Source organism: Notolepis coatsorum (assembly GCF_963971535.1).
Source record: "Notolepis coatsorum genome assembly, chromosome: 14".
NCBI classification, from domain to species: domain Eukaryota; kingdom Metazoa; phylum Chordata; class Actinopteri; order Aulopiformes; family Paralepididae; genus Notolepis; species Notolepis coatsorum.
Window position 1 is genome coordinate 88,433,453 of NC_140178.1, and position 12,808 is coordinate 88,446,260.

Below are 12,808 nucleotides of genomic sequence, written 5' to 3' on the forward strand. Positions count from 1 at the left end.
ATAAAGAAGAAGAAGAACCACATTAGTTTACCATGGCAGCTGGGTTCACATGGTTCCACTTATTCAATTTGTCTGACATTTGACGTTTTGCATTATTAAATGTGATCTGTGTTTTGAAATTCAAGGACAATCGAGAATAAGGTTATGGGTAAAAACTGCGATTTTAATCTGCAAACTGAATAACATGAATCATCTTATACCACATTGATTGAAAATGTTATTAACAGATTGCAGAATGGGTACAATACAGTACGGCTCAATACACACAATTGTTAAGGGGTTGCAGACCAGAGAAAGACTTTCATCATACATACACTACACTGGATGATACATCTGCTGTGAGACACAATATGTGCTACTCTCTCACTAGCTGTGTCAGTAAGTAAGTATGAAGCACATTCCCAGGGGTTCATGCGGAACCAAGCATTTCACTGTAATGTACATGCACTTTATACATGACAAATACCGCAAATCTAAAGGTCGCCATTTCAGCACCATGGACAGTACCTGACCACACTGATGAAACCGGGAAAGCTTGCATGCTCAACCAAAATAGACACCAGACTCAGCAGCAATATAATACAGGACCTGTCGCAGAGGTCTTTTAATGGGCATGCAACAACACTATAATCGATGCAACTAATAGATGATAGAAAAGGCAAACTGAAAGACTTCAATATTGAACATGACACCTACTAATTCCATGTGGAACCAGAACATACTTGAAATAAAAAAAAGTTGCCCCCTATAGTTTTGCATAATTAAATGAGATCAGTTTTAAAATTCAAGGAAAGAAAGGCATATGGGTAAAACTGTTGAAGAAGTTAATAAAAAAGAAAATGTCAGTGACTTATATAACAAGAATTCTGAAATGTGGAAACCTTTAGGACAAATCAGTTGAAAATTAATCGGAACTCTCAATAAAGTGTGGGTGGCTCTTAAAAGAGCCTTTGGGTATATCTTCAGTGAACAGGGTAGTTTACTTGGAGCTAGTGTACTTCGTCACAGCCTTGGTTCCCTCAGACACGGCGTGCTTCGCCAGTTCACCGGGCAGCAACAGACGCACAGCGGTCTGGATCTCCCTGGAGGTGATGGTGCGGCGCTTGTTGTAGAGGGCCAGGCGCGAGGCTTCTCCAGCGATGCGCTCGAAGATGTCGTTAACGAAGGAGTTCATGATCCCCATGGCCTTGGAGGAAACGCCGGTGTCAGGATGGACCTGCTTCAGGACTTTGTAAATATAAATGGCATAACTCTCCTTCCTGGACTTTCTGCGCTTCTTGCCTCCCTTGGCGGCGGTCTTGGTGACAGCTTTCTTGGAGCCCTTCTTGGGCGCTGGCTTGGCTGGTTCAGGCATGATGGTCAATCGGAACTATACAGCAACGAATGTGGAATCAGAAGCGCACTGCTGCCATTTTATAGGTCAAATTGTGCAAATACAGCTGCTTGGCTTCTTGTATACGATTGGTTGAGACGCTTTGTCCCACATTTCCCGCGCACAGGAAACTATTTGCGCGCAAAGCCATATAATTACCCAACTATTCTCTTAGCAAAACTCCATAGCCACAAAAAGATAAAACGTTACTTATTGCACTTGATATTAAGCCAAGCAATAGCCGACATGAAACTGCATTTGTGCAAGACAATGATTTTGTGCACATTTGTCTCGTCTGTCACTGCTTTGACCTACAATATATATTTATACACACACATACACATCTGTACCTGCATTAATCATTTTTAAAATAGATACTAATGACTTATTACTAGTGTCTTTGTACCTGTACCACTGTACATATTAATACTACAACTCTGTGCATACATCTGATTAACACTATTATTCAGTAGTACTTATTTATATATTTTATACCCAGTTTAATCACCTGTATATTACTATTGCACTTTACTGTTACATTTGCACTGTACCTTTAGTTTTTGACACTACACTTGTATAAAAAACCCATGGCATTGTTTGAGTTTTGTACTGTATGACAATACATTTGAACCTAATCTCTATTACAGCGAGTATTAAAAACCCATGGCATTGTTTGAGTTTTGTACTGTATGACAATACATTTGAACCTATAGTTACATGGCAATTCCAATGCAGGAATTACCTAGCAACGTCAGGAACCGTAGGCATTGCATCAGTGACTGGATTAAATTAAATGCTAAAACAACAAATTCGGTGCTATGCCTGAGACAACTCAGTTTAATACTTTTCACAAATAGTGTGCTCATTCAGTGATAAGGTGGGTGGCTCTGAAAAGAGCCTTTGGGTTTTGGATAGTTAGGGTTGAATAGAAGTCTAGCCGCCGAAGCCGTACAGAGTGCGTCCCTGTCTCTTCAGAGCATAGACCACATCCATGGCGGTCACGGTCTTCCTCTTGGCGTGTTCGGTGTAGGTGACGGCATCACGGATCACGTTCTCCAGGAAGACCTTGAGAACACCACGAGTCTCCTCGTAGATTAAACCGGAGATACGCTTCACTCCGCCACGACGAGCGAGACGACGGATAGCAGGTTTGGTGATTCCCTGGATGTTATCACGAAGCACTTTGCGGTGACGCTTAGCGCCTCCTTTACCAAGTCCCTTACCTCCCTTTCCTCTTCCACTCATTGTTACGTATGTAAGAAAACAAACGAATGTCGCAACTAGCCAACCGCCTGCTTCTTTGAACCCTCTCTGAGGACGTGGTTGAGACCAAGAAGCGCGCAGGGACAAATGTGGAGGGAGGGTTTGATTGATTGATTGAAAACATTATTAACAGATTGCAGAATGGGTACAGTACAGTACAGCTCAATACATACAATTGTTAAGGGGATGCAGACCGGAGAAAGACTTTCGTCTTGTTTACATCAGGGTCCCCCATTTTCAATTAATCATATGACATACACGACATACAGATAGACAGTACTGCTACATCTATACATTTATGACATACCAGATTTGCAAATACAGTACTGTTTGTGATACAAAAGAGTCCAGAAAAGAGAGTATAATATACATTTGATGTAGAAACTGTACATTGGAGTAGGTGGGGTTGGGTGGGTGGGGGGACACTGTACATTGGAGGTGGGTGGGGGGGGGGGGTTGGGCAGGAGGGGTGGGTGGTGGGAAGTGTTGTTTTCCCAATATAATACATCATCCTGAGACCCAGGGGGAAAAGTGTTGTCACTTGTATTATTTTCTTTAAACATTTAACCTTTTTTTTTTTTTTTACTCTATTCATATTTTACAAAATGTGCACTGTAGTGCACAACCGGACTTCATTGATCGTAAAACAATAAGAATCATAGGAATATTTTGGAATTATGAAAATTGCATCCACATTCACATTGTCTTTTCACTGGCCAAAAGTGTGTGTAACAACGAAGAAAAGAAAACTTCTAATTTGATTCTTCTGAATTGTTCCTGTAGCAGGCAGGCCCCTTTTCTGAAGTAGACCAGTGTTCCTCTGGGAACCGTGTCAAGTACATGACTGAATTACCACCTATTCCCATCTGTGTCATTCTTCCATGTTTGCTCTGATTAAAAACCTCAGATCCCTACATTTGGTTTTGGCCCATGAAGCCGTCTTTATCAACTTCATGTGGCTCAGTGCATTGCTATACTGAGATATATTGTTTCTATTTGTGATATAAATGGATGCTTGTGCCTTGCTAGTGAAATATATTGTTTTTATGTGATATAAATGCATGCTTGTGTGAGCTAAACTGAGATAGTCTCATGTATCTGCCATGACCGACTACCTTGTTGTTGTTGTTGTTGTTGTTGTTGTTGTCCTTACAGTATGCTATGCTGTAATTTGCCCAGAACAAAGCTTCTTTGTGGGTAGTATACGAATATTTCATAACTGTCCTTTCAGAAAGCACTGAGCACACTACAGGTATAGTTCAGACCTCCTTCTTGAGTGTTATAGGGAGAAAAATATATAAATAAGATGAAGAGGGTGTGGTATGCTATTGACCTAAATAATACATCTGTATTTTAGATTTGTTCACTGGAAGAAGACGTATCATCCCCGGTCACCTGCAGCTGGCTGTGCGTAATGAAGAGGGACTAAACTAACTCTGGCGTGTTGCCCAAGAAGACTAATGACCAATTACATGCGCAACATTGATAAGACAAATTAACCAAATCGGTCTGAATACATGCAATTGTGCTTACCCGGTATGTACCGTTTCCATAAATGGGACGAATGAATACTTAAGTCTTTATGTTGACGAGGAAATGTGTTGTTTTGTAATCCATTGTAACTAGTGCATCGTTCTGCCGTGGTTTGATTTGATCAGTCTGCTAGACTGAACGTTTAGCAATATATTGTAACTATATCCATTATAATTATATACAATAATTGTGATTCATATCATCCCGCCCTCCGGCTCATTGAAACAGTACCATAGCAGTAATTACGTGGTAACAAATGCACCATGATGGCAGCAATTTATGCATTTCCACATGTATGGATGTGATATGCAGTCTGATCTATATTTTAATTAATCATTAATTAAATGATTAATATATACAAATTGGCTTGGAAGGAGTGAGACTCATCAATGTTCCCCGTCTGGTTCAAATAACTACAGATCGAAAAATGAAATACATGTTTTGTATAATTAGAAGACCCCTTCCCCTCAATGTAGACTATTACATTAGAATGCATTGTTCCTTCATGGGAAATGGTGGTTGGCTCTTAAAAGAGCCTTTTGTGTGAACAATGTTCTGCTTGGACGCTTACTTCTTCTTGGGAGCTGCTTTCTTCACTGCTTTGGGCTTGGCAGCCTTCTTCGCTGGAGCCTTCTTGGGAGCAACAGGCTTTTTCGCCTTCTTTGGGCTCTTGGCTACTACCTTCTTGGGACTCTTGGCTACGACCTTCTTGGGGCTCTTGGCTGCGACCTTCTTGGGACTCTTGGCTGCGACCTTCTTGGGACTCTTGGCTGCGACCTTCTTGGGACTCTTGGCTGCGACCTTCTTGGGACTCTTGGCTGCAACAGCCTTCTTAGCTGCAACAGGCTTCTTAGGCTTTTTAGCGGTGACTGGTTTCTTGGCCGCTGGCTTCTTGGCTTTAACCTCAGCCTTGTTGATCTTGAAAGAGCCGGAGGCTCCGGTACCCTTGACCTGGACCAGGGTTCCCTTAGTCACCAGACTCTTGATGGCAGTCTTCACACGAGCCTTGTTCTTATCCACGTCGTAGCCACCGGCAGCCAGAGCCTTCTTCACGGCAGCAAGAGACACGCCGCTCCTCTCTTTAGAAGCAGACACTGCCTCGACGACCAAGTCACTGACGCTGGGACCTGCCTTCTTGGGTCTGGGAGCTGCCTTCTTCTTGGCAGCCTTAGTCGGAGCGGCGGGAGCTGGAGCTGGGGCGACTTCTGCCATTATTCTCTGGTTCTCTGCTGCGAAACAAAAGCTGAAGTAACTAGGAGTCTCAACTGACTGATCGAGTGGCCGAGGCAGGGGGCTGGTCTTAAACACTGCATGAGAGCCATGTAGACTCAACCAGCTCGGTCCTCCTCTGCACTGTCAAAATGCTCTGTCGCTTGTGTTTTCTCTTCGCATAAAATAGTTAAAATACACAACTATGAATATTGCAGAAATCTAACGCCAAATGCCCCAACTAGTAGACACATGTCCCGTCAGAATCAAACTATTTGGAGAAACGTGGTTAATTTGTGGATGCTCCAAAACAATAATGTGTGCCGTCACCACTGTTGTGCAGCTACTTTTTTCTTGTATTTATCTCTTACAATTCTTTAGAGTAAATTAGAATCCGACAAAATCTCGTTTTCCAGCGAGCCGAGCTACCTGACAAGGGACTGAAAGAAAGATGAGTAATCTGGGGTGACGCGTTTTGTTTTAAATGGGTGTCTTTTCGGTGTTGGTAAACACAGTCTTTTGTTGGTGGTGGCCTGTACTATTGTGGGTGACCTCGACTTCGTTTGAGTAAGTGGAAGGTTTAATGTGGCCTATATATGGATAAAAAAAACTGAAATGAGTCCTACCTTTATGAGTATGTACCGTATACAAGAAACATAGCTACATTTAGCTTTTTGTTTACAATACAGGCTTTAAAATACAACTGAAACCACATCTAACAGCCCTACGCCTGCACATTATGTACATGTAGACACACACACATACCCATAGTTACTTTTATTTTTACTTTATTGTATTTTTAGTGACAGGAATATTAGTCGCCTATCAAATAGGTGGCAAGAGTATATGGTTTCTCACTGCTTGTGAATTGAGTGCATATTAATATATAGTGTTATGTAATGTATATTGTACTATGTATGATTCCATTATGTTTAGGAATGCGGTATCATGTAATATGTTTGATAGAAAGTATATTGTCACTTTCTGATTTTTAATTCCACTTGGTTGCTTGTCTGAACATGTCTTATCTGTAACATGTTTATATGTTATGTGTGGACCCCAGGAAGAGTAGCTGATGTTTTGCATCAGCTAATGGGGATCATAATAAAATCATACTGTAAGAAAGAAGTACACAAACAGTCCATGCAAGGCCTCTATTGTTAGTGTCTATTGGTGTAGTACATGTTGATACATTCTGAAGAAATGGGTCAAGGAATGAAACATACTATGTTTCTACTACCTGTACCATAGTGCGGCATTGGTACACATGGCCCATGGTGACCTGTGTAAATGTTGGTGTCATCTGTTTAGTAACCCAAACAAGAGGAAACCATCAGCTCAACTCAGCATCAGTAAACATCTGTTACAAAAATGTATCCTGGCATTCCTATGATAAAAAATGATGCCATGTACCATTGATATCATGGTTTTAAAATGGACTATACCATGTTATTAATGGATCCATTACATTTACTATAGCTGTACCATGGTACATCATTTATATAATGACTGGTACCATGGTAAGACAAAAAAAATAGCACCTTGTGATTATTATTATGGTAAATAATTTATATGACTGGTACAATGGTAAAACAGAAAAAAAAATTGTATAGGGCAGATTCAGAGCACCTCATGAAACACAAAAGAAACAATTGAGCTGCTGATCAGTTTGATCAAAAGTGTCCTTATTGGTAATATGCTCAGAAAAGTTAGGCCCAAATCTGTGATTTTATGTTGTATGACAGAGACACATCTAGAGAAATTGTGACTAGATTTGAAGCATTAACATTACGAGTGGAAAGAGTATGGTGTGGTGTATCAGTGCATTTGTTGAAGTCCAAACCATAGGGGATGCCGGATGAGCAGAGTAACATTTCAGCCAGATGTGGAGTCTGCGTATCCTGCTAAACATGGCGGGAGAGGGGACCAGCGATGATCAGTATTGCTGAAGTCATATTTTAGACTTCTGATTGCTGGAGTTTGATGTCAACAATGTTATAAAAGCGTATTGTTGTTGTAATAATGTATTTAACATAGGTATGGGGTGGTTAATCTTTTTTATTATAATTATATGGCCTGGAATGTATTATTTTTCAAATAGCATTTCCACTTTGAAAATGCTAAAATAAACATTATCCATGTGTATTATAAAGACCATCAATGTATTATTGATCAGGGTTCTAATACAGCAGGTGATATTTAAATGTACTGTATAATTGTGATGTACAAGCTAGAATTCTATCCAATCTAGCTACTTGTCAACAACCTAAAAATCACAGGATTTTGACTAGTAAATATATAATTTGCAACTTGATAGCCATCCAAACTATGATTACAGTTGCTAGTAGTTTATTAATCAATAAGTAAGATATACAATTCCATCTCCCGACAGACCCCCCTACCATGATAATACATGTACAAACGAAATGTAGGACTTTTTTTTTTTTAAATAGAGAATTTAAAAAAGGGAAATACCCGGCACTCAATAACCACTTTGATGAACAGCGCGATCATGAGAATAATAGGAATAAGTCTCTCACGACAGAGTGGATGGCTCTTAAAAGAGCCTTTGGGTATATCTCCAGTGAACGGGGTAGTTTACTTGGAGCTAGTGTACTTGGTCACAGCCTTGGTTCCCTCAGACACAGCGTGCTTGGCCAGTTCACCGGGGAGCAGCAGGCGCACAGCGGTCTGGATCTCCCTGGAGGTGATGGTGCGGCGCTTGTTGTAGAGAGCCAGGCGAGAGGCTTCTCCAGCAATGCGCTCGAAGATGTCGTTAACGAAGGAGTTCATGATCCCCATGGCCTTGGAGGAAACGCCGGTGTCGGGGTGGACCTGCTTCAGCACCTTGTAAATATAAATGGCATAACTCTCCTTCCTGGACTTTCTGCGCTTCTTGCCTCCCTTGGCGGTTGTCTTGGTGACGGCTTTCTTTGAGCCCTTCTTGGGCGCTGGCTTGGCTGGCGCTGGCTTGGCTGGTTCAGGCATGATGGTCAATCGGAACTATTACAGCAACGAATGTGGAAAGAGAAGCGCACAGCTGCCATTTTATAGGTCAAATTGTGTAAATATAGCTGCGTGGCTTCTTGTATACGATTGGTTGAGAAGCTTCTTTGTCCCACATTTCCCGCGCACAGGAAACTATTTGCGAGCAAAGCCATATAATTACCCAACTATTCTCTTAGCAAAACTCCATAGCCACAAAAAAATAAAACGTTACTTATTGCACTTGATATTAAGCCAAGCAATAGCCGACATGAAACTGCATTTGTCCAAGACAATGATTTTGTTCACATTTGTCTGTATTCTGTCACTGCTTTGACCTACAATAATTTTATATATTCATACACACACATCTGTCTGTACCTGCATTAATCATTTTTACATAGATACTGATGACTTATTACTAGAGTGTCTTTGTACCTGTATCACTGTACATATTAATACTACAACTCTGTGCATACATCTGATTAACACTATTATTCAGTAGTACTTATTTATATATTTTATACTCAGTTTAATCACCTGTATATTGTATATTACTATTGCACTTTACTGTTACATTTGCACTCACTTATTTGTACTGTACCTTTAGTATGACACTACATTTGTATAAAAAACCCATGGCATTGTTTGAGTTTTGTACTGTATGACAATACATTTTAATCTAATCTAGTTAATCTATATTCCAAAGTTGTACAATGTAAGTGTGGCTTTATCGCACATTTCCCGCGCACAAGAAACTAAGTTATGGATGATTGAAACTCTTCTGTAACTCATGGTTACTTGGTGATGAGCTACGATGGTGGTCAAACGAACATGAGACATCACTGAATTTGGTGATGTGTCATGTTCGTTTGACCACCATCGTAGCTCATCACCAAGTAACCAGAATGAGTTACAGAAGAGTTTCAATCATCCATAACTTCACTGCAAATCGTAATATTTAAGTCATATTCAGATTCAGTTGGCCTTTTCTCTGATCTAATAGTTATCGATTACACTGCTGACGAGTAATACATATGATATGACCCTATATGGTTAAATAAATACAATCCGAACTATCATGTTTGCTCCTTGTCTGGAGTCCATTTGGGTTGAGCCTGCATGCTTTCCCCATTTCCAAAATGGTTTCGTCATTGTGGTTCGGTACTGTCCATGGTGCTGAAATAGGTTAGCGCCCTTTAGATTTCCAGTGTCTACAAGTAGCGAATCCACGCTTCCAAACAAACATTTTTATTTTATTTTTTCCTTTAGGGATTTATGTACCTTTTTTACATACCTGTACTATAACTGTACATATTCCTTTCCTACTCTTACTGGTTACCCTGCTTGCCAGTATGTACCATAATGTCTTTATAGCTGTATCACTGTACACATTAATACTACAACTCTGTACAGTACATACATCTGCTTAGCACTATTACTCAGTTGTACTCATTTATATATTTTATATTGAGTTTATTCACCTGTATACATAGCATATTACTATTGCATTTAACTGTTATATTTTCACTAGTTTGATGAGTTCTTTACATTGTACTGTAATTGCATTGTATGATGTCAATAGATTTGAATCTAATATATTACTTAAAAAGTGTTGTACGAATAATCTTGAGGCATATCAATTTAGTTGTATATATGTACACTGTAGTTACATGGCAATTCCAATGCAGGAATGACCTAGCAACGTCAGGAACCGTAGGAATTGCATCAGTGACTGGATTAAATTAAATGCTAAATCAACACATCCGGTGCTATGCCTGAGACAACTCAGTTTAATACTTTTCACAAATAAACGTATGTAGAGTGTGCTCATTCAGTGATAAGGTGGGTGGCTCTGAAAAGAGCCTTTGGGTTTTGGATAGTTAGGGTTGAATAGAAGTCTAGCCGCCGAAGCCGTACAGAGTGCGTCCCTGTCTCTTCAGAGCATAGACCACATCCATGGCGGTCACGGTCTTCCTCTTGGCGTGTTCGGTGTAGGTGACGGCATCACGGATAACGTTCTCCAGGAAGACCTTGAGAACACCACGAGTCTCCTCGTAGATTAAACCGGAGATACGCTTCACTCCGCCACGACGAGCCAGACGACGAATAGCGGGTTTGGTGATTCCCTGGATGTTATCACGAAGCACTTTGCGGTGACGCTTAGCGCCCCCTTTACCAAGTCCCTTACCTCCCTTTCCTCTTCCACTCATTGTAACGTAAGTAAGAAAACAAACGAATGTAGCAACTGGCCAACCGCCTGCTTCTTTAAACCCTCTCTGAGGACGTGGTTGAGACCAAGAAGCGCGCAGGGACGCGTGAATATTAAAGGCAACCAACTTGTGTTCAGCTTTTCTCTGATTGGCCACGACCCCACGCCGCTAGCCCGCCCCCTTTTGCCGCGAGCGGCAGGAACCCAATAGTACCCAGCTGCAGCCGTTCAGACCAGCGCTTACAAGCCCCGCACATACAAGCCCGCACATAGCAACCCCTCGCTTCCATTGGCTGATTTTGGTCACGTGATTTTGGGTCACGTTGCACGTTGCACTGCGGGATTGATTGATTGATTGATTGAAAACTTTATTAACAGATTGCCGTATGATTTGGGTCACGTTGCACTGCGGGATTGATTGATTGATTGATTGATTCATTGATTCATTGATTCATTGATTGATTGATTGAAAACTTTATTAACAGATTGATTGATTGATTGAAAACTTTATTAACAGATTGCCGAATGGGTACACGTGACCACAGGCCCTGATTGATTGATTGAAAACTTTATTAACAGATTGTAGAATGGGTACACGTGACCTGACCGATTGATTGATTGATTGATTGATTGATTGATTGAAAACTTTATTAACAGATTGCAGAATGGGTACAGTGACCGATTGATTGATTGATTGATTGATTGATTGATTGATTGATTGAAAACTTTATTAACAGATTGCAGAATGCAGTACAGCTCAATACACACAATTGTTAAGGGGATGCAGACCATGCAGTACTGTTACATTTGTGACATACAGTAAATATATACAAGGGGGAGGGAACTGTACATTTATGATGAATTGAAAATGGGGGACCCTGATGTAAACAAGACGGAAGTCTTTCTCTGGTCTGCATCCCCTTAACAATTGTGTGTATTGAGCTGTACTGCAGATATATTTCAATTGCCTTACTTATTTACATAAGTATTATAGGCCTACAGCAGTATTGTACAGACAGTCTGTGTGAAGTCTGTGTGGTTATCCAGCTGCACAAAGGCAGAGCAAGAGGCTCTACAGAGGGTGGTGATGATAAAGCCATGATAAAGACCTTCAATCAGCTGAAGGGGAATCCCTCCAAGCTGCTGTCAGCGCTACACACCTTCGGCCGCTCTGGTATCAGCCATGCATCAAAACGTGCACACGCACTCAGGCGAGTCGCTAACCGTGCTGGGCCAAGTATAGCGGCTCAACCCACCTCTGTTGCCCGTCGTAAAATGAAGCTCGGGGGTCGACGACGGCTCGCTGCGGGGAGGCCGAAGAAAAGTGTGGTGAGCACAGACCATCGCTATAGTTTCCCAACAGGAGTAAAGTCTGGAACGCACCACAGCCTGTCACAAGCAGTAGAGATGTGTCGTAGCAATCCGAAGTGACATTGACCACCAATATAGCATGTACATAAAGACCCAGTGCCTCATCCGTAGCTAATATTGCACTACCACAGGACCTAGCATGTCCTACCATGCTCTGTAAATAACTTATGTACATATACCGATATGCCCTACTCTGTTTACTTGTTTTATTGCACAATGTCGTTCTATTGGATTCTATTATATATAATATAATATAACCCTAAACAAACAATTCTATTATATGTTATTACTATTGTATTATGCACATATTTGCGGGCACGACCACCCGCATTTAATTTTTTTTTTTCTTTTTGATATTTTTTGCACAAATCTCTCCAATATTCAAAACATCTCTTTCCACATCACCATATGCAACTTCCAAGATTTGCCTTTTTCTTTTTTGTAAGAACATACAAAACATGTAAAGGACTCATACAAATACATTAACAACTCAAGTTCAAGTTCAAGTTCAAGTTCTTTAATAGTTGTCATACAGAAGTACAGAATACTTTCATACAAAATGCTTCTTACTGTTACGCTCCAGAGACTGTGCTAGACAAGATAGTATCAAATAACATAATAACATAATATAGCATGAATTTAGAAGAAGAAAATGAGGTCACAGTGTTCGGTAAGCGTCCCAGACACATGTAGGTGTGCATGATAGCATGCATGCATGTGTGTCTCCAACATATGTATGTGGGTACGTGTATTGATTGATTGATTGATTGAATTGATTGATTGATTGATTGAAAAGTTTATTAACAGATTGCAGAATGGGTACAACTGACATGGAAAATAAAAAAGACTTACGAAAAAAAGAA

General features: G+C 40.6%; 5 protein-coding genes across 5 annotated transcripts; all 5 read right to left on the minus strand.

The window, feature by feature from the left end:
- Positions 1-206: 206 nt before the first annotated feature.
- On the minus strand, positions 207-1,360 carry LOC311240378 (histone H2B-like). The gene has a single exon (XM_084328964.1). It carries the CDS (start codon positions 1,352-1,354, stop codon positions 980-982), a length of 375 nt encoding a protein of 124 aa, XP_084185090.1. The 5' UTR covers positions 1,355-1,360; the 3' UTR covers positions 207-979.
- A 945-nt stretch (positions 1,361-2,305) lies between these two features.
- LOC311239744 (histone H4) lies at positions 2,306-2,617 on the minus strand (the record flags this gene model as incomplete). The annotated part of the gene is made up of 1 exon (XM_084328159.1): positions 2,306-2,617. The coding sequence occupies one exon, from the start codon at positions 2,615-2,617 to the stop codon at positions 2,306-2,308; it is 312 nt and encodes a 103-aa protein (XP_084184285.1).
- Positions 2,618-4,735: 2,118 nt separating this feature from the next.
- Positions 4,736-5,380, minus strand: LOC311240621 (histone H1-like; the record flags this gene model as incomplete). Its single annotated transcript, XM_084329193.1, has 1 exon — positions 4,736-5,380. One exon carries the CDS (start codon positions 5,378-5,380, stop codon positions 4,736-4,738), a length of 645 nt encoding a protein of 214 aa, XP_084185319.1.
- Positions 5,381-7,975: 2,595 nt separating this feature from the next.
- On the minus strand, positions 7,976-8,365 carry LOC311240355 (histone H2B-like; the record flags this gene model as incomplete). The annotated part of the gene is made up of 1 exon (XM_084328936.1): positions 7,976-8,365. The coding sequence occupies one exon, from the start codon at positions 8,363-8,365 to the stop codon at positions 7,976-7,978; it is 390 nt and encodes a 129-aa protein (XP_084185062.1).
- Positions 8,366-10,263: 1,898 nt separating this feature from the next.
- Positions 10,264-10,575, minus strand: LOC311240845 (histone H4; the record flags this gene model as incomplete). The annotated part of the gene is made up of 1 exon (XM_084329439.1): positions 10,264-10,575. The coding sequence occupies one exon, from the start codon at positions 10,573-10,575 to the stop codon at positions 10,264-10,266; it is 312 nt and encodes a 103-aa protein (XP_084185565.1).
- Positions 10,576-12,808: the final 2,233 nt, after the last annotated feature.

Excerpts from the sequence above, each read along its gene's own strand:
- LOC311240378 (XM_084328964.1), bottom strand. The coding sequence starts at position 1,354 with ATGCCTGAACCAGCCAAGCCAGCGCCCAAGAAGGGCTCCAAGAAAGCT.